The sequence below is a fragment of the Canis lupus genome, chromosome 13, assembly GCF_048164855.1.
Source record: "Canis lupus baileyi chromosome 13, mCanLup2.hap1, whole genome shotgun sequence".
In the NCBI taxonomy this organism is placed as follows: Eukaryota; Metazoa; Chordata; class Mammalia; order Carnivora; family Canidae; genus Canis; species Canis lupus.
The window spans coordinates 4,736,305-4,758,309 of NC_132850.1; the positions used below are offsets into that span (position 1 = coordinate 4,736,305).

Sequence of the window (22,005 nt, forward strand, 5' to 3'; positions counted from 1 at the left end):
GGTTCTGTAGGTTGAGTGTCCGACTCTTGATTTCGGCTCAGGTCATGACCTCAGGGTTGTTGAGATGGAGCCCCATGTTGGACTCTGTGCTCAGCAGGCCGTCTGCTTGGGATCCGCCCCCCCTTTCTCTGAAATAAATAAATACAATCTTTAAAAAAACAAAAGACCTAACTTATAAAGGGGCTGAGATGAGTACTCTGTTTCCGGCGTTGTGTTGAACTCGCAACGTTTCACATATAAAGTGTTACAAAAGCTGGTTATGTTCCACCTCCTATGGATACTGCAGCTTACTCATATTAGGGGTTAAAAGAACATTTGTTTCCTGGCCTGGGAATCTAACTACCAATTGTAATCTTGTTTCAATGTGGAGATGTGTTCTGAATTCTAAATGACTTCCAAATGGCTTTGTGGAATACTCATTACTTGAGAACTGCCTTCACATTCAGTGAAATATATCTGGTGGTGTGCTGGAGTAACCACAGCCTAAAATTTATTCTACTGATTTTCTTTAAATATTAATTTGATTCAGGGGCACCTGGGTGGCTCTGTAGGTTAAGCATATGACTCTTGATCTCAGCTCAGGTCTTGGATCTCAGGATCCTGAGTTCAAGCCCCATCTTGGCCCTGGAGCCTACTTTAAAAAAATAATAAATTAGACACATTAGATTAGGTACCTTTTGCAGCCAGATCCTTGTCAGCTCCCTGAGATCGCCCAATGAGCTCTTCTCCACGGCGCTTCAGGGCCTCAAAGGCAGGTTGCAGCTTTTCCAGCTCCACAGCAGCACTCTTATTGTCACTGATGCACTCTCTGATCTTGTCTACCTCAGCAGGAATCAGCGGTGGCATACGCAGGCGAGAGGAGAGATTCTCCAGAGTCTCCAACATGGGCTCAATTTTATCATGGAACTAAACAGATGTTGGACCGTTAGCCATCACAGCAATACTTCATCTCACTTCTAGGGTAAATGTTAGGGAATAAAGCTAGGGTATAATCTACTACTGCTTAGGATAACTTGCATTCGGCCTAGCCCGATGGCTGTCAAGCGTTAGGTTTGCCTAAGAAACTGTTTTGGGCATAGCATACCAGTGCTGGCCGATCAAAAAAAGAAATTAAATGTTTATTTTCCAAACAAAAAAAGATATTAATATGCCAAAAGTCAATTCAAGTCATTAGTGCCGTCACAATACTCCCCCCCTTTCCAACTAGTGTGACAAGGGACAAGACCATGAAACTGGTGAGTGTCAGTGTGTCAACATCTCAGATGACAGTTGCATGCAAACAGATTAGACCAACAAGTTAGAGGCCCTCCACCAACTGTGTAAATGAATGGGAACTCAATATGCCACATGATTTGAAGATTAAAAGTAACATGGCATGCAGCTTAATAACCCACCATATGTAATAGTGAGAAGAGAAAATGCTGGCATGATGAAAGGTAATTAAGGAAGGTCAAATCTATCTTTATTCTCAAAGAACAATTTACCTTCCCACTTTTCTGGTACTTTGAATAACAAGACTATAATCATAAAATTTTCATTTATAATCTGAAGCAGTGAAGGGGGAAAAGCGGGCAATGCAGATAAGCCTGCCTCCTTCAAAAGCTCTCTAAATCCAACTCTGGATTCACTGGAATAAGGCTTATCACCTCTAAGCGTCTTATGGGAAAGACACATGGGTCTTCCTCAACAAAATCACTCCCCACCACTCCCTCACTTCTAGGTTTCACCCCAAGTAAGACTGCCGTAATAAACTACACTAATAAAACTTATTTCACTACAGTTAAGGACATTTCCTTCTAGGTAAACTCTCTCAATTCTCAGCTTCATAAGAACCCCCTTATCCCAGTGGGGGTGGGCACCTTACCTCTGCAATCTGTAATGGTGGGCGCGGTCAACACAACAATGAAATGTGACGATGTGGGGAAGACAGGAGCAGGCAGCAACAACACAAAGTAACACATTCCACAATGTGAGTGAGAGATGGGACGGAAGGTGGGGGGAAAAACTTGAGTAAGTACAAATATTAACCAAGAATATTGAGACTAAACATAGGAATAAAATACCCAGACATGACAAAAATACCACTAACAGTAATATATTAGTTGAAAAGTATGTAGTTACATGCTTTAAACTCCACTGCTGGTGGTTTAGGTGTCTCTTTGGCTCTTACTTCTCCCTACGCAAGCATCTTTCTCTGAACCAGGGGCTAGCTGGTGGCCTCTTGAGTAAGAAAGCTAATGTGTTGTCCTCTAAATTTCAAAAGTAATAAGCCAAATAGGAATCTGACATGACACATTTGTTGCTTCAAGGTGAATTCATTCAGAATCATCCCTGCTAAAGACTCATCACAATATAAAGTTTTCAAGGAAACTGTCCACAGACAGAATATAGTAGCCAAGATGAGTTTACCACCCACCCTCCCCGTGTCAGTATATCAATGTTCCCTTGATTAAAAAAATGTAGAGAGGCAAAAGTTCCTGGTCTATTGATGATCTATCACCATCACTTGGTCTAGACATTCAAGACCGCAAGGGCACACCTGATACAGAGACCTCCTGCTTAGAATACAGGACAGTTGAAGACATACACACATACCTGAGCCGACTGGGAAACAGCCTCGTCCAGAGCCAGTGCCCGCTGGCGCACCTCCTCTTTTATTTGAGCATACAGGTTTTCTGCTTTCTGGTATTTTTCCTCCACCATTTCCCCCTCCTCTGGGTTTAACTCCTTTAGTTGTGGGCCTATCTTTAGCAGCTTATCAATATGGGGTTTGTGCTCGGCAATGGATTCCCTGAGTTGCTATGCAAAAAAATAAAGTGAAGGCTTTTATACCAGTTTGCCTAAATACTTTGATCAGAACTCGTATCAACTTTGAGAGGAACAAACTGAATTGTTAAAAACCAGCAAATCCCAGCATCTCACCATTTATGAAAGAAAAAAACCCCACCTAAGTCTTAGGTTCTAATGCTACTTAATTCTCTTAATTTTCAAAAGCCATCAGATACCCCATCATTTGGGAACCCTCCCAGACACATACTCTCTCACTACCCCCATCCCTCCCCACTGATACAAGTTTAATTTCCCTCCTCTGTACATATAAATATTAGTGTACTCTATTAAAATTTACATGGTTAATTGTCTGACTCCCTCCCCCAAATGACAGACACGAAGCAGGACAAGGCATAAATCACACATTTATAGTAATCCAACCACGCCTGGACTCTACTGCCGGTTCCGTCCAGTTTATATCCTTCGACATATAGGAACACAGAGAAAAGAATAAGCGCAAACCATCAACCACAAATTAAAGAAACATAATGCTCTCTGCCTTTCTTCACAGATCTCACTCCAGCTAGGGTCTAACCAAATGCAAAAAGCCAACCAACCACACCCCACATCTCACAACACAATGCTGTAGCTGGAAAGATGAAAAATTCCCTGATGTTTACTTAGTTCTTTACTTCTGCAGCACCAGATCTCTGACATCTCCATGCTCCTCTACTTGAATGCATTTGTATTGAGGACAAGGGAAATAATTCAGTTATGTGTTTGTATTGTGCAAAGAAATTCTAGCTGATTAAAAAATAGCTTCATAACACCGAACTTACACCTGGTAGGCACTAATAAATATCTTGTTTTAAAATAAATCGTGGAGCCCACGTTCAATTCTGCAATGAAATAAAAGCCAGCATGCTCCTTACCCTCATTTCCTCTTGTTGCTGCCTGAGCTGCTCATGATCAATGGCTGGAGGAGGTAACTGTGCTATCAGTGCCCGGGTTTCCTCAATCCAGGGGCTGAGCTCCTCGTAAGTTTCCCAAAACTGGTTCACCAAGACCTGAGCCCGCTCGAGGCGGGTGTAACGCTCTGAATTGAGCAGACTAATGGCTTCATATTGCTGTATTAGAGACTCTGTCTTTTCCTATGAACAACAAAGTATAAAATTTATTACTATTATGAACCTTTTTTTTTTAAGGAAAAATGTAGATGCATATACATTAAAAACTAAAGAATTTTAGTCTTTAATGCAGAAACGTATTAACTGGGCAAAAAGTGATCGATATATTTTCCTTATACTTACCCAAATTTTCTATTTTTTCCTATTATATACATGCGTTGCTTCTAGCCTTTTTAACACATGAAAGTAGTTTCAAAGACAGTCAAAGAAAGCAGAACACAGCATTAACCTTTTAATGATGACACATAACTTCAGATACAGCATTATTACAACAAATCAGTTCAAGACAGAACATCTCAGGGCCCGTGATGGACCCTTTGGCCATCAAATTTTACTTGACTCTTCTGATAAAAATGTCTCCACAAACCCAACACTTATGCTTCATAGGTTTAAAGAGAGTAGCTCAATTTGTGAATATTTCTGAGGAAACAGTGGTTAACCATAACCTTTATATAAACAAACAAAACTGGTCTACAAAAAACAAAACAAAACCAACTCTCTTGGCCAATCCCTTTAGAAATGGGTACGATCATTTAAAAGGACCTGAAGATAGATAGATAGATAGATAGATAGATAGATAGATAGATAGATAGATAGATAAAATAAAATAAAGTAAAATAAAATGACCCAAAGAAAGAATATCTGCATATGGTTCTGAAAAAAATCTATCATAGATATTTTGAAAGGTAACTTGAAGATCCTTATGGACTGAAGATAAGAAGCAATTCCTCTATTATACAGAAAACAGATTTGTACTGTATTTCCCATCATACAGTAGGACTGTTTGGATATTTGAGCACAAAGAGTTAGGGTGTGAATCCCCCAGAACATCAAGCTGCACTTTAAAGATTTTATTTATTTATTCATAGAGATGGAAAGAGAGAGAGAGAGAGAGAGGCAGAGACACAGGCAGAGGTTGAGAAGCAGGCTCCATGCAGAGAGCCTGACGTGGGACTCGATCCAGGGTCTCCAGGATCACGCCCTGGGCTGCAGGCGGTGCTAAACCACTGCGCCACCTGGGCTGCCCCACCTGGGCTGCCCCAAGCTGCACTTTAATACCATTACCAGTAATAGTGGGGGGAAAAATCTTCTTTATCATTTCACAATTGTACTGATTCACCATGGTCAAGACAAGAGAAACACAGTGAATAAATAAATGCAATTCACCTGTAATACAGCTTTTTGCTCCTCCCCACACGTGCCAAAGATTTCACCACGATGACTGAAGAGTTCATCCATTGAATCTTTGTGTCGAATGATGTCAATGGAGAAAGCCTTTGAAAGTGAACTAGAGTTAGGTCATGAAGTAAAAGGACACCAAGCCGTGTTACCGAAATGTTAGACACAATCTATGAAAAACTCCTTACTCCTTGCTCTGATAAAGCCACATCAAAACTATTCTATGAAGTCTGACACTCTGCCTATCCCTACATCTTCAGTGCTTATCTTTTACTAGCTTACAAAAGTATCATCTCTCCTAAAAATCATCCAGAAAACTGCTAACTATTCTTTACTAAATTAATGAACCTATTGCTCCCTTTTCACAAAGCCAAAAATCTCTTCCTCATCTTAACAAATATTTTTAATATATATCCATCATCATCAAATTGCATTATTCCACCTGGGATAGTCAGAAACTCTATGGTGCTCTAAGTTGGTAAAGATTCTACTAGCTCAGGGCACAGTGGATACATCAGTGTTACACTTACCTTCTGTACCTGCAGCTGAGCTGTGGTCTGGTCCTGTTCCAGGCGAATTGGACCCAAGGCCATCAGCTTTCGTTTTGTTTCAGCAACCCAAGCTAGTTCTGCATCAGCAGCTTGCTCATACTAATAGATTTATTAAAGGAAAATGAATAAGTTACGTATAACAAAGGTCCTCGTCCTTAGAATTATAATTTCTTCAACACAGAAAGGTCTGGATTTTCACTAGTATGGTTTCTATCTACAAAGTAAAGCCAAAATGGGAGAATTTCATAAAATCATAAATCAAGATGCAGACAATTTGGAATGGATTATACTTCAACAAATATGAGTTGATACTATTTCAACTTCTTTATTTTTTTATTTTATTTTTTTTTTCTATTTCAACTTCTTTAAAAAGAAGTTACGAAACCCCATTAGTGGTCCTAGAGCTAGAAACAACAATGGAACTTGACACTCTTAAAAATATACTTCTAATCACAATGCTTTTATGAGACTGTGCTCTTTCTGCCAGTTCTTTTCCTACCCATACACCGAACAGTAGTTTTAGTTACATGATTAAATATATGGTTAAACATGGCAGCAGGCAGTTAAGTCAAATTAACTTGGAAGTACTTGCTCAGCCGAAGAAGCCTAAAAACCCAGGAGAACACTCAACTTTTAAAGGGTCATGCAGAAACAAAGAAAAATGAATAACATGTTCTATGTGACTGCAGTTTAATGAGGGTCTCCTAATTTTTTTTCTCTTCAACTTTACCAACCTACACTAGTATATTTTTAAAGAGGAAAATAAGCTCCTTCAAGTATGATTGATTTCTTAATCATACTTGATATCTTAAATATCTGGCCAAGATTAGGGATATCAATAAAGACACGTTGGGGATGCACTTGAAGTCAGAGCAAACTTCTACATGGTTCACAAAGATTTTGCTTATCACTATGAACCCAAGAAGTCATGTTATATTTACTTTGCACCATGACACATTAATAGGTGCATATCCAGCTACAAAGGAAAGCAAATGACTTTTCCAGAAAGCAGGAAGGAAAAAATATCAAGGGAAATATGACACCTGTGTTTACTGGCAAGGTTCTATTTTGGATGGCTCTGCTATTTTGGTTAGCATATTTGATAGTAATTATAGTTCTTGGTTCCTTCCCCTCTTCTACCACCTAATGCTAAAACAGTTGATTATGTCAAAGTAAGACTGGGATGCATTTGGACCTTTTGGTCCTAGATATTATCTACTTCTATCAAAATCTTAATGGGGCAATAGCTGAGAAGAGGGCTTGCACAGACTCTACCACAAATTCCTGTCTTCTCAAAAAAAGGTCAGATATTTTGGGTCAAACTAAGATCCATCCTCACATACCTTTACCCAATCACTTCCCATCACTGAAATAATTTGTTGCATCAGATTTAGCTTAATCTCATCATTCCTATTCCTGAGCTGGTATTTATGTGGGTCATAGTTTTGTACTTTATACACACACCCCTGGCTGCCTAAAATATTAATGCAGAGTTGTCTATAAACATTACCTGCTGTGATCTCTGAATAGCAGCATCAATTTCATCCACCCTTTGTCCTACAGTGTCACTGACCAACTTGTACTGTTCGTTGGCATCAGATACAAGTTTATCCAGCCCTTCTCTGGCTCTCCAGGGCACCAGCTCTAAGAGAGCACGGCTAACTTCATTCACTGTGTCCAACACCAGCCTGTGCTCCATGACCTCCTTCTTTAATTCCTAAGGAGGGAAAAAAAGTTTTCAGGCCATTCCTTGCTAAATTAAGCACATTAGCAGCTGTGCTGGGTGGAAAGTGCTATCTCTACCACACATCCCAGCAGGGCTTTGACCTCCTTCCTCCAATTATTTTTTTTTCCTTGTCTCAGATTTTTCAATCATTCCACAGCCTGACTGTAGGCTTAGCTGCTGCTTAGAACTGTCTGCAACACTTCTTGGGCCAGACTGGCTCTGGGTAAAATAATTAGTGCCTTTTTTTTTTCCTCCTTACTTCAAAAGTAATAAAATAATTCTTTAACCACATTTAACTTGGTAAGTACCTACAAAGGATTTCTGCATATCTAGAACTGCACTAGATCCTGCAGGAGAGTCAAATATAATCATGAAACACTCTCTAGAGAATGAGTTACAGAAGTACATTTTAAAATGTTACCTGTGAAGCAAACTTCCCAGGGACCTGTGATTCAATCTTTTTTTCCCCTTCAGACCATATCAAGTGGTCTTATGTAAGTCTGCCTTTATATTAAATCTTATTGTCCATAAGTAAACAAGAAACAAGGCAGAACTTTTTTTAAGGTAGAGAGAGTTGGTGATGAAACTTAAAAATTTGAACTTCAGGATTTTTTTTTTAAGATTTTATTTATTCATGAGAGAGAGAGAAAGAGAGAGAGAGAGAGAGAGAGGCAGAGAGGCAGAGACACAGGCAGAGGGAGGGAGAAGCAGACTCCATGCAGGAAGCCCAATGTGGGACTTGATCCCGGGTCTCCAGGATCACGCCATGGGCTGAAGGCAGCGCTAAACCGCTGAGCCATCTGGGCTGCCCGAACTTCAGGATTTTAAGAGGAAAAAAAACCTTTTTTTCCCTTGGGGAAAAAAAAATGACAGCTTACCTTCTGTCTTTGCTGAAACTGGGGTATCTGCTCCCCTGTGGGAGACTGTCCTCCACTGGCTGCCAGCTCCTCCTCCACCTCCCTTAGCCACCCGGTCAGTTCCTCGTAAGTAGACTGGAACTTGGTGGCCAGTTGCCGGGCTTGCTCTAAAGTTCTGAGGGCCTTGGAGCTGGTGACCGTGATGTCTGCATAGCGAGTCTTTATTCCATCCAGTTTCTCTTGGATAAGCAATACCTCTTCACCTGTGGGGAACAGCATACAATTATTTATATTTCAGAGAATATGAAGGAGTCTCCTTCTGGGGATGAGGAAGTCTCTTTAATCCCCCTTTCTTTAAGTCAGAGCTTAAATCTTATAGATAGATGCTCTCTCCCTATGGCAGCAATTTCACCTACTATCCCACACAAAGGGAGGTGGGAAATAATACTTCTAATTAATAAAAGAAGCCACTTCTGAGTCTATTAAGATCTGAACTCAATTGCAGGTGTTTCTAGATGTTCCCAGCACCATTCCATGATGCTGGCCTTGGACACACTAGAGGGCAGGGGGAGCCACCATCTACAACCAAATGTGAGACAAGGTCTTTTAGTTTTCAAAAGATTTAGCAGAAAATAGGACTCTAGGCTGCCAGTCTCTAGAAGCACATGGTAATACAACCAGTGAACACTAAGCTTCTCCTATATACAAAGAGAAGTGGCTAGTGCAAGATGCTTATTTCAGGGATATGTGATTGCATGACTGTAGAGCTGCTAAGAGATATACTTTTCAAAGTACCTGTGGTTTGTTTTAGAAGAGCCTGACCATTTTTAATAGCTTGATCTACATTCTTCTTTCTATTAATGATTTCTTCATTTAAAGCCTGAAAGGGAAGAATAGCATTAATCTTAAAGCTATGGCATGACAAAGGGGAAGAAAGGTGAGACCACGTTTAAAGTAAGGAGACAAATACCAGGTCAGTTTACATATCAGATATTTGATTCCTTATCTCTTTGGTTACTTCATTAATTACTCAAAATAATTAAATCTGATACTTATAGGCAAGTTCTCCCTTGTATTGGCTAAGAAGAGATTTAGGATCAAATCGGTTTTACCAATCTACTGGTACCAAACCCGAGCTCAAGAAAGGCAGAAATAGAATGCAGCAGAAATGTCTACTATGTCCAAAACCAAGACTCAGAAAGTTCAAAAGAAAGTCAGTAAGAACAGGATGACCTCGATCAGGACCCTGCTTAAAAATTCTCAGTATTTGAAGTCAACAAAGTAGAAGAATCTTGGGTTATTTAAAACAACAACAATGACAAAACAACTGCTTTGCCTATTTTTACTATCCCCAAAGAAATGTCATCAAAATGAGATGAAAAGAGAGCAAACTGTTATTTCTATTAAGATGACAAATAATCCCTGGAATTTCAGCATATAAATTCTAGAAATATTTTAGAAGTTATAGCTATATGGTCAAACCCTGGGCAGTACTTAGGTATTCTGGTTCTGTTAAATTACATTTTCTTTCATAAAACTCAGATGGAAACTGAGTGATACATTTACCTAATGATGTAAAACATGAGTTGGAATCGAGATGGTCCCTGACTGTACTCTGGATCATCTTCTATAGTTATTGATTCAGTCTGGTAAGTACAAGTATTTCCATGGACTCATCTAAGAATAGGTTAGTCCCTAGCAACAAGTCTATAACTCTGTGCTTTATGTATAAAATTAAGTTGAAATGTTTGGAATTAAGAAAAAGAAATGAAGAGAAACATGAATCAAAATGACAAAACAACTTAGTAACATGACCAATAAAAATGGAAAACATGAATACCAGGTGATCAGCATGCTGTTTCTGCAGGACATCCTGTCTGTAATCCTTTACGAACACTGAACTGAGCTTGTCCTCAACCTCAGCCAGCCAGTTGAGCACCTCCACCTCATCCTCCCCGAACAGTCTAGCGTTAGACAGTGCCTGTTCAAGCAGGGCTGCTTTCCGAGTGCCCCGGTCTTGAATCTCACTGTATCGGGCCTGCAAGGAGTCTAGCTTTTCTGACAGCACACCCTGTTCTGCAGAGCATGTCAGGGAGGAGAGGGACTGCCCAATTTTGACTGCCTGGTGCACATCTGTTGCATGGCTTTCTATTTCTTCCTCCAGAGCCTAGAAATCCAGATGGAAAAAACGAGTAACAGAAACAGAATAAATGAAAAGTAAACATGAAACAATGAATAAGAAATGATATAATAAATTAAATAATATAAAAAGCTCACCTACTGAAAGGCAAAAATAATATTAAAAGTGAGAACAAAAGCTTGTTTTTTCCTGATGGTAGCCTATTAGTCTATTGCTGTTTTTCCTTCAAGGATGTGATTATTCTAATGGATAATTTGACCATATTTCAAATTCAACTTTTAAAAATCACCTTCCCCCCATCTCACCAAACATATCTTCTCAACTGTTACTGGCAGTTAATTTCTAGGATTTCTGACTGCAGTGCTATGTTTTCACTTACCAACAGCCTCTCCCTACCTTGTGCCGGATGATCTGCTGCTGTATTTTGGCAGTCTGAGTGCCAACAGGTTCTGAGTTAGCAAGCTTTTTCTCTGTGACAGATAAGAAGTCAGAAATAGGCTCAGCTGTCTCATGGAATTGTTTGGCCAGAACCAGGATATCTTCCAGCTGTTTTTGCCTACACAAATATACAGAACAAACTGCTCAGGCAAAAATTTACATAACGACTGATAATAGTATTATATTCAGTGAAAGATCAATCTCTACCAGGTACATTTTAAGCATCAATAGTAAACAGAACACATATACATAGCACTCTGTGGTTTTAAAGGCTTCCCATAAGCATTGCCTTATTTTGATTGTCATAACCCTGTAAGGTAGGGGGGAGGAGGGTGTGTCTGGAAATGTTTTGGACTTGGGTTCAAAGCATATTCCATTATTACAAAAGAGAAAACTGACCCTGAAGGCTTAAAAAAAGATCTGTCCATTTCACCCAGTGAGTGTTAACAGTGCAATGAGGATTAGAATCAGACTTTCTAATACTCTTTCTCCTATGGGATGTAGCACATGTATCATCTAAACATGAGACCAAAATAAAGTTTAAAGGAGTCAAAATAAATAATCAGTTTTCATTTCTCTCCCTGTCATTGCTACCTTCACTTGTGAGTTCAGAGAAATGAGCATGTGAGGAGCAAAGGCAGACTATGAACTACAACTCCACCATCTCCCTGGTTCTAGTGATTTCAAGCACCAGAACATAACTTTGAATCCAGATCTAAGGCAAAAAAGAAAAAAAAAAAAAAATGACCTCGGAATAGCTGAATTTACCAACACACGTGGCAGTCAAAAGAACTATAGACTTCAGAGCTCACTTGGAATCTTATTTAATGTAACATTCATACTAAGCTTAGATTTCAACTATCCTGTATATTAAAAGCAGCAAATTACAAAGGGGAGAGGAAGCCTGATAGGAAAAAGAAAAACCTCCACAGACCTCTGTTAACACACAGATTAATAATAAAAGGCCACAATTATGTCTCTGAATCATTAAGAAAAGACTAAATGCTATGTCATTTAAAAGGCCTGGAAGTATATGACGCACTTTAGTTCAACAAACCTTTACTAAACAGGACCTGTGCTGGGTCCTATGCTGTGTGTCCTGGACAAATTATATTTTATATATAAATCATTTTATATATAATCATTCACTCATTCGAGAGGAAAAAAGCACGCATGCAAAAGTACATAAAATAAAATAAAGATACAAATAAAGAATTACAGTAGTTAAGAGGAAGGGGAGGGAACAAAAACTTCGCAGGAAGAAGTAAACACAGGTATTTCATGGAGGAGGCAATATTGTCAGTAAAGACATGGAATTACAAAGTGACAGAAGATACTGAAGAATATGGTGTACAGGGATCCCTGGGTGGCGCAGCGGTTTGGCGCCTGCCTTTGGCCCAGGGCGTGATTCTGGAGACCCGGGATCGAATCCTACATCGGGCTCCCGGTGCATGGAGCCTGCTTCTCCCTCTGCCTGTGTCTCTGCCTCTCTCTCTTTCTCTCTGTGTGACTTTCATAAATAAATAAAAATTAAAAAAAAAGAATATGGTGTACTTTACCTACAACATAAGGAGTGAGAAGAAGAGCAGAAACTAAGAAATGTAGATTAGGGCCAAAAGCTGAGGGCTTCCAGTGTTGGGTTAAAGAGTTTAGATTTTATTTCATAAGCAATAGGGAGTCATTAAATTTCTGAGCAAGGCAAAAGGGAAGCTGGAGGGTAAGCAGCAATGGAACAATGAGTTAGGGAACTAGCTACCTCAGGTGAGCTACTTCAAGTGGACTAGTGCAAGTCAGGAACTGAGGTAGGTGAGCGGGAATTAGAGAAATGGATGAATCGGGAAGACATTACAGAAGTAAAATAGAATTTAGCATCCTAATAGACATAGGACATAAAAGAGCACGGGAAAAAGGCTAAAAATGAGGTTAAGGTTTGAAGCCTAGATAACTGCAAATGGCGCTATTAATGGAAATGGACAAAGAGAAGGAAAAAAGTAGTGCAATCTGGAAATAAAAATAAGGTGAGTTCTCTCATTTTTGTTTCTCCCTCTAATATGGAACAATACTTTGCAACTCAGAATTAAGCACATCACAGGCCAGTGGAAATAAGGAGCCTGAAAAGCTAGATAGCTGACAACTGACAGTGGCTACCTAGAAAACTGAAAGCATACAATCATAAATGATTGCCTATACTACTCTCATATGGATTTCTAACTAGCTAGCATTTATGGGATGCCCCAGTATGGGATGACAGTATGGGATGCCTGGGTGGCTCAGTCATTTAAACTGGGCTTCAGCTCAGGTCATGATTCTAGGGTCCTGGGATCAAACCCTGCATTGAGCTCCCTGCTCCTCCCTATCCCTCTGCTACTCCCCCTGCTTACATTCTCTGTGTCAGAAAAATAAGTAAAATCTTTAAAAAACAAATAAGCTGCAAACAATAGAAGGCAAAAGACATTCAGGCAATGCTAGGGTATAGCTATGGAAGGAGAAAGTACTTCCTCGGAGGAGAAAAGCATACTGCCTATCTTTTGGCCACTTACTGAAGACTACTTATGCATCCCTTAAATGTCCATATATTTAACAGAATCACAGACTAGCTCTGGGATGTAAAAACATCTAATATTGGAATAAGCTATCAGAAAAAAAATATGATAGATTTCAATTCCAAGTATCAAAAGTATTATTTATAAATATGAAGAGGAAAAAATCTGTCTCAAAAACTCAGAAAATAACTTGGCTGGATTGCAGGCGTTGGTGTCTGTCGGTTTGGAACCATGATTATATCTCAGCAGAAAAACAACACAGAGCAAGGAGTCTTCCAGTTCTCAGAAATTCATGGAGTAGCTGAGGCTTACTTCCTGAGAGTGACTGTGATTATGAGGATCATCTCCAAAAACTTATTCCTCTTTAAGACAGAAGCCATTATACACCTTCTAGAGTGCTCTATGACTCACCCAGGACCTTTTAGAGCACCCTAACAATAGGAAGTCAAAAACTGAACAAAAGAAACCTTCTCTGACCCATTCCTCCAAACCTCTTTGGCCTTACCTGGCTGCTGCCTTGCTGAGCAGTCCAGTCCATCTACTTTCAAGACCTTCCAACTGACCAGTGATTTTCTCTCTATCAGCCAGCTCAGCTGACTGGGCTATTCTACCTCCTTCTGCTTGAAGCATATCTACTGTGGCCTTTCGATCATCGAGGAGTCGCTGGAGCAACTAGTACACATAATGTTTAAGGAGAATGAAAAGCAGTAACACAAGGTCACTTTAAAATCTGAATTCAGAGAAAGAAAATACAAATAAACAAAAGATCCCCAAACCCCACCCCACCAAATCCTAAAGTGAATCAAATAATGGTGGCTTTTTCCCCCGTCCTGAGGCAAAAGCATGGGCTATGGAATAGCTCCTACCACCCACGTAAACTTCTCATACACTGAGTTTAGATACACAGTCTTTAGATGAAGGAGTGATGGTCATTATGTGACTAACAGGGAACTTACTTTGAACCAGGAGGAAAATGAGCTGAAATGGGAATTAAACCAACAAAAAATACAGATGGAACCTTATACATGATATACAACCTTATTCAGACCATTGCTGACCCTGAAAACACCAAAAACCTCGTAAGATAGAGCTGTGTATGAAACACCGAAGCGGGACACAAACGAATACAATTGTTCGGTCTAATACGTGCCACAGGCAGCTGGTAGATTCAAAAGGAGGCTGAAATCAGCTTCCACCTTTCTTTTCATGATCATACAAACTAGGTCAGGAGTCTCCTAAAACTCCGGAATATGCTCCTGAACTCTAAACACATGTGTTGTCTGCCACTCCCTACGGCTGTTCCAGTTCACTGTCCCAACATTCTCGCTTACCTTCTGTTCTTGGATCTGTGCTTTCACCACTTTATACTCGGCAGATGGAGGTTTCTGATTGGCTATGAGCTCCTCAGTGTCTGCCAACCAGCTGAGCAACGGTTCCAAGGCATCTTGAAACTTCCCACAATGCAACAAAGCCTCCTGCAGTTGCGCAATCCTTTGTGCGACCTGTATCATAGATGCAGAGGCTCATTATGAGAAAGGAGGGAGCTTTTAAAATCACTGACGTCCCTTTTGTAACTAGAGATTACAACTGCTAAATTTATGTTTGCATTCAGATTGCAGGGAAACCTCAGATTGAGATATGTCTTTTCTAAGTTATCCATTCCTGGGGCACTAGCTACCCCCTGGTCACTCACCTTTTTGTTCAGTGTGTTCCATCGAGCATTGATCTCTTCCATGTCATGTTCCAAACCCTGCACGTCACAGTTTTTTCCGGCACTCTGAATCAACCCCTGGCCGAGTCCATTCACCTGCTGTAGCTTCATTTGAAGGGGATCCACCTGTTCTTTCTGAAACATCTAGATAATTGCAAGGCAAGATTTAATCTAAAGGCAGCATTCAGACCCTTTATACCACACAATGACTGGTCATTCTTGGGAGATTTCAGATTTAACAAAGGAGCAGCAGGAATAAAAAGAGAAAACAAGCCATTTGTACAGGAAACTATCAAGGAAAAAACGTGATTTCATATTTCAATAGATCCTCCTATGGACAAGTAATTACAGAGAGTTATGGCACTACTTAGGTCTTTAACCCAATGATTCATGGTTGGTTGGTTGGTTTCTGCTTGCTTAATTTTTAATGCAAAAAGCTATAGAGAACAGAGAAGCATCAGCCTCAAGGTATCATAAAAGTGTGATGTATATCAATCCTAAAAGGGAAGAATAATACCAAATGACCAGTATTGGAGATTAAAAATACCTTGGGGAATAGTTTTTAACTGACCACCGATACATGCGATGCTCTTCTTTGAGTAGGGCTAATAACTCAATTAGCCAAAAACATTATTAATGTTGTGAAAAACGCCAACCTCATAGCTTAATTCCCCTGTGATCATTTAAGTCCATTCTGTACCAGAGCCACAGACCACACACCGCTAATAATTTTGGAGCAGTATTCCTGAGATTACAAAGGGAAATGTGTCACTAATACTGGGAAATGCCCTTACCAACTTCAGACACATACTCTGAAATGCAGATATACATAAAGTATTTTAAAAACTATAATACTGCATATCAATGTTTATCATTAAACAATGGAATTTTAAAACAATGTGAAGGACTGTAACCAAAAAAGTGTGTTTCTTTTTACTGCAGCTAATAAGCTCTATTATGATTTAGAAGTTTCTAAAAGGAAACAAAGAGAAGAAAATAATACTTTGACACTCAAATGGTATTAAGGAAAAGAATGAAATAAATAATTGTCTCTAAGATCAGAGTTTCCTCAATTATAAGAGGATAAAATCAGCCACGTTCCATACATTTTATAGATCCATTCTGGATCTATTTCCACTCTTTTTTCTCCCATAAATTGTCCCTTCAGTTTCAGTGATACAGGTGAGTTGATTAAAGCCAAAGAATGACAGAAAATGGAAGAGAACAAAAATATAAAAGAAAAATATAAGTTTGGGTTAAGATTAATTTTGGCCCATATGAGACTACAGATCACACTTGGATTAGGAAAATGATTCTTGAAAGAATGGGCTATGGCTGGATAAGTGAGTCATCAGGGAGGAAAAGCCCTAGGGAACACTAAAAAAAGGAAGGTTACAAAGGTAATTACCAGTGAGCTTCATTTTATACTATAATTTGATTACACCATATTTTGTTAGGCAACACTACAAGGCGGTTCAGCTAAAAATTACTGTTTCCCCAACAACATGATTCCCAGAAAAAGCAAGTGCTATGATTCCATTTTCTACTAAAGATGTTTTCTTTGGGGAAAAATCAAAGCAAAAGGGAAAAAACCAACTCCTGTGTTTTAAGTTGCTTGAGTGCAACAAAATGGTGGTGGTGGTGGGGTGTGGGGGGTTGGAAAGGCTAAGAAAGAAAGCCAAAGGTAAGGAGGGAAGATGTCAAGTCCACACCGAAGAGCCCCTTTTATCCAGTAAGCAAATCTTGTCTCCTACTATGACATTTAAATTCCTTTTGTGGGGAATCCCTAAGGGGCGCTCCATGGTTTAGCGCCTGCCTTTGGCCCAGGGTATAATCCGAGTCCCACATCGGGCTTCCTGCATGGAGCCTGCTTCTCCCTCTGCCTGTGTCTCTGCCTCTCTCTCTCCTGTGTCTTTCATGAATAAATAAATGAAATATTAAAAATAAATAAATAGGGGATCCCTGGGTGGCTCAACAGTTTAGCGCCTGCTTTTGGCCCAGGGCGCGATCCTGGAGCCCCGGGATCGAGTCCCACGTCGGGCTCCCTGCATGGAGCCTGCCTCTCCCTCTGCCTGTATCTCTGCCCCTCTCTCTCTCTCTCTATCATAAATAAATAAAATCTTAAAAATAAATAAATTCCTTTTGTGCATCCAATATGAGGCCATTTCACTAAAGATTCAGTTCCTCACCCACGCTGACACATTTCATGTGGTCAACAGCCACCTGTGGCTAAGTGCCTACTGTACTGGGCAGTACAGATAGAGAGAATATCTCCATGTTGGCAAGAGGCTCTACTGGGTAGTGATATAAATGACATAGAAAAGTAAAATATATTTAAATAGCCTAGTAATCTCTTTCATAATATAGAGCCAATTCTTTTTTAAAAAAATTTGCATTTACTTTGTCAATGAACATCTTCTATAGAAGCATTAGAGATTTCTTCTTTCATTTCTCAATCTCTACTCTATGGATTAAGTTGACAGGGAATGGGTATTTCATCTTTTTTCCAGAAGTCTGAAAATCTATGAAAGTACTTCAAAATAAATACTATCTAAATATTTATTTTGAACACAAGTGAACAGAATGTTATAGAAAGTACATTTGAAAACACTTGCTCCCTTCTCTCAACTCCCAAATAAAGCTGTTCTGCAAAATCAGTGCTTTTAGATGCATTAAAATTCCTACTCCTCAGTATTTCAATGGGGCTGTGCCATGTTATTAACCAACCAGAGCTGGCAGACATTTCCCAGAGCAGAACACTAGTAAAAATTATTGTAAGAGTGTAAGATGCAACTGGGACATAAAACAGAAAATTTCCCAAAGAACTTCTTAAAACACTTATCTTTGGTAATACCACATTCTCCCAGTTTTCATCTCGCCTGATCCATTTTTTATCTCCTTTGTTCTCTTCCTCCTTCTCTCCTAGACCTCCAAAGGTTCATCTTTGGGGGGTGAAGATCAGGGGAGGATGTTCTATGCTCTCTTCTTGGCAATTCCATCTACTCCCATGGCTTTAAATATTAACTATGATGCTTACGGCTAAAATTTATATGTATATCCATAAATCCAAATACTTTAATATTGCCATACAAATGAATCATTGGTACCTCAAGAACCTAACCATTCCAAAATTGAATAGTACTTCCTATTTTCCTCTTCTCCCAAATCTGTTCTTCAAATCACCAATTTACTACTGCTTCCATCTGCTCAGTTGTACAAACTAGGACCTAGAAGCCAAACTTGATAACTCCCTTTTCTTTCTCCCTCCCTCCTGACATAGAAGCCATTGTCAGGTCTTGTTGATTCTACTTCCAAAATATATCTTGAATCCAATCAACTGCCTTTAAATCCACTGACATCTCGCTAGTCCAAGCCATCCAGACAACTGCAGTAACCTAGCAGGCCTCTCTACTATCCTTGATCCCCTATAATGCACTCCACACACAGCAGACAGCGTGATTCTTTTGTTTTTTTCTTTTCCTTTTTTTTTTTTTAAAGATTTTATTTATTTATTCATGAGAGAGAGAGAGAGAGAGAGAGCGCGCGCGCGTCAGAGACACAGGCAGAGGAAGAAGCAGGTTCCATTCAGGGAGTCTGATGTGGGACTCAATCCCAGGTCTCCAGGATCACACCCTGGGCGAAAGGCCGGCGCTAAACCGCTGAGCCACCCAGGGATCCCTGGTTTGTTTTTTCAAACCATTCAGTGTTTTTTGTATTTCATGCCAATCATCCTTAAACAAATAAAGGATAAGACCAAATAGATGTGAAATTCATAAATCCCAACCAATGGTGAGAATGTGTACTGCCCATGTAGACTGGTTTTCTCTATCTTTAAGCTGAGAGTAATGTTTTAAAAATTGTAAATAAATCGTCTCACTCCCCTACTTAAAATCCTTCAATAGTTTATCATGGCTTTTAAAGTATAGATTCTTTTGAAAATGTCTTAGTCCCTGCATCATCTGGCCTCTTCCTACCTTTCCTGATTTACTTCAGGGCCCTCTTCCAGAACCTCACTCACTATGGGCTAACCACATGGTCTTCTTTGAGTCCTAAGATCCCAAGCTCTTCCCACCTTCCATTTCCTCTGCCTGGGGTATTCTTCCCTCTGACTCTCTAAGTAACTTCCACCATCCTTTACCTGACACAATTAAATATCCCTCTTATTTATTTAAGCCTTTATTTTTTATTCAAAATATTTGCTGTGATTTGCAGCTATATACTTGTGTCTTATTTTTAAAGTTAGTTTATTATTTATTTTAGTAATCTCTACACCCAATGTGGGGCTCAAACCCATGACCCTGAGGTCACAAGCTCTTCTGGAGCGCCTATGTGGTGTAATCAGTTGGAACATCTGACTCTTAGTTTCGGCTCAAGTCGTGATCTCATGGTTGTGGGATTGAGCTCGGTGTGGGGCTCTGTGGTCAGCATGGGAGTCTGCTTGAGATTCTCATTTCCTCCAAAATAAGTAAGTAAATCTTAAAAAAAAAAAAAAAAAAAAAGGTCACATGCTCTTCTGACTGAGCCAGCCAGGCACTCCCATATATTTGTGTCCTTTTTGGTTAATATCTGCCAGCCCTGATAATACAGTATAAGTTCCACAAGGGCAAGGACTATGCCCATCCTATTCACTGCGGGAGCCCTGATACCTGGCACAGAGTAGGTATGCAATAAGTATTTGTCCCGTGAATGAATGAATACTTGTATAGAAATGGTATTAGAGAAGACAAATTAGGAAAGTTCTGATCAGTTGAGTGTTCAAACACTGAGCTAAGATTGTGGGGCTTGCAATTTTTTCTTTAAAAGACCTCCCTGACAATTCTGAATTTTATAGAATCCCTAATTTTATATAAAAGATTTTTTGTCTTCCATTTAACATCTGTCTGGAAATAAGACTAAGGAAGTCTGCAAAAGAGAAGAGGGTTTAAATAGCCACAGATTGCTCTCAGTGGGCCTAGGGTCCCACTAAAGAGAGAGGAAACAAGTTCTAGCATTTTGCTTCTTCTACCAATCTCTCGTTAATGCTATTACAAAATTCATATCTATCTTAGTCATGTGTGCATTTGTGTATACACACACACAGAATCTAAACCACATTTTGAGTGTGATCACTTGCCGAGTTCTAAGTGTTTATGTATTAAAATGACAGGATCAGTTGCCCCTAGGAACCCTTTGGGAAGACATGAAATCCATACATCTCTCATCTTGGAAAAACTTTTTCTCTCAATAATATTTCACCAGTTTTGCAAAATTTGTATACTTGTGTCACTTCTATAATGATATTTGTTTTGTTTCATTAAGTATATTCAGAATAGCCTCTCTACATTCTTATTGGTTAATGTCCTGGCTGGGGTGAGAGCTTAGATTTCTTCTTTTGTACACAAATGCAGGCATCTGCTTGCTTCCAGATATTCCATAAAGTAACCATACTTCAAAGATGATGGACCAACCTTGCTTGCAACCCACCACTGCCTTCTCCTCCCATTTGTATCAGGCAATATTTCATAAAATGTTTACCTCTTGCAACTGAAGGGATCCTCAAAAATTACCTAGTCCCATCTACTCATTTGTAAATGAGGAAACAGAGATCTGAGACTGATATTAAGGGTTCCTCTGAGTTTTTCCTTTATACAGTTTTGACCAGCTCCTTACAAACTTAATCCCTGTATTTCATGGATTATTGCTGTAGACTTTATACTAAAAATATTCTGTATAATCAAGAATGCCCGTGACTTTGGACAGGTTACTGGGATCCCGATGTCACTCTCAAATTCAGTAAAATTCAGAAAATGGAATCAATGCAGCAGTCTGAAAGGTGATGCATTATAGCTTGATGGGATGCTATATTACAAAATATTTGGAGAAGCCCAAGGTGACACCACCACCAACCACTAAACTAAATGAATCTGTAGCAAAGTTGTCAGCTAGTGGCCTGCAATCAAAATAACTTTTTGATTTAATTGGTGCTCTAGCAACAAGGCTGCCTGGAAAGGCTCTGCCATGGGGTGGATATGAAACCCATCTTTCTTGCAGCAACCACAGTGAATAATATTCAGGAGACTGACATTCGGTCCATCAGTCAACAGTGAATACCTACTACAAGGAAGGCACTATTTTGGATGGTATAAACTCAAAACCACCTCTGTACTCCATAATCCCCGATTGCATTAGATTAGACGAAACTTCTACCTCCTTCATTCTCTACCACTGACCAAATGACACTGGGACAGTGAAAGCAGCCAATCTTAAATGTCTTTGACTAGGAGCGCTCAAGGATGTGTGAACAGTGTTCCCATCAGTTTCCTAACACATTCTGTTCTCTAACATTAAGAATCTCAGAACCTCAGGACACTTGGCCCAATTCCCTTATTTTATGGATTAGGAAACAAGAGGTCCAGGAAAAAAAGTAAATGACTTGCTTCAGGACACAACTTTTGACAAGACGGCTAAAATACCTCTTTTTGTAAACACTATTACACCTTATCCTGGCTTTAAGAAACATATATTTGTATTAAAAAGCAATTATTCATACTTCCAGATATTGCTTTCACCCAACCTATTCTGGTGAATTCTTTCAACTAACCAACACAGATCTGTGGAAGAGTAAGGGGGAGGATACTGACAGTGATTGAAATCTTACATACGTGTGTTTCCCATGGGTTATCTCATTATCCTCACAAGGTTCTGCCTTAATAAATAATCCAGCTGGAGACTCAGGACATCAAACTAACTTGCCAAGTGCTAAGTATCCCAGTTCTCTCTCCGAAGCTCATACTCCAGCTCCAACCTCACTGCTGACATCGCCGATTAAAGAGCAGCCACTTGATTTAGGACAGAACATGCTTCCTGCCATTTTCAAAAGCAGAATCACCCTTTCCTGCAAATAATCTTTTCCAAAATGTAAACC

General features: G+C 39.5%; 1 protein-coding gene across 25 annotated transcripts in view; it reads right to left on the minus strand.

Moving 5' to 3' along the window:
- MACF1 (microtubule actin crosslinking factor 1) overlaps positions 1 to 22,005 on the minus strand; it is a 341,210-nt gene that overhangs the window by 38,862 nt on the left and 280,343 nt on the right. For 20 of the 25 annotated variants that reach the window (XM_072771834.1, XM_072771844.1, XM_072771836.1 and 17 more), the window contains 13 exons: positions 15,084 to 15,245; positions 14,722 to 14,892; positions 13,896 to 14,062; positions 10,806 to 10,965; positions 10,110 to 10,436; positions 9,065 to 9,149; positions 8,291 to 8,532; positions 7,197 to 7,403; positions 5,666 to 5,785; positions 5,124 to 5,231; positions 3,702 to 3,920; positions 2,596 to 2,799; positions 675 to 906 (listed from right to left, as the gene is read on the minus strand). In XM_072771834.1, the coding sequence (XP_072627935.1) occupies positions 675 to 906; positions 2,596 to 2,799; positions 3,702 to 3,920; positions 5,124 to 5,231; positions 5,666 to 5,785; positions 7,197 to 7,403; positions 8,291 to 8,532; positions 9,065 to 9,149; positions 10,110 to 10,436; positions 10,806 to 10,965; positions 13,896 to 14,062; positions 14,722 to 14,892; positions 15,084 to 15,245 (2,404 nt within the window). The remainder of the gene's footprint in view (positions 1 to 674; positions 907 to 2,595; positions 2,800 to 3,701; positions 3,921 to 5,123; positions 5,232 to 5,665; positions 5,786 to 7,196; positions 7,404 to 8,290; positions 8,533 to 9,064; positions 9,150 to 10,109; positions 10,437 to 10,805; positions 10,966 to 13,895; positions 14,063 to 14,721; positions 14,893 to 15,083; positions 15,246 to 22,005) is intronic. The other 5 variants (XM_072771853.1, XM_072771848.1, XM_072771852.1 and 2 more) reach the window with 1 other exon arrangement.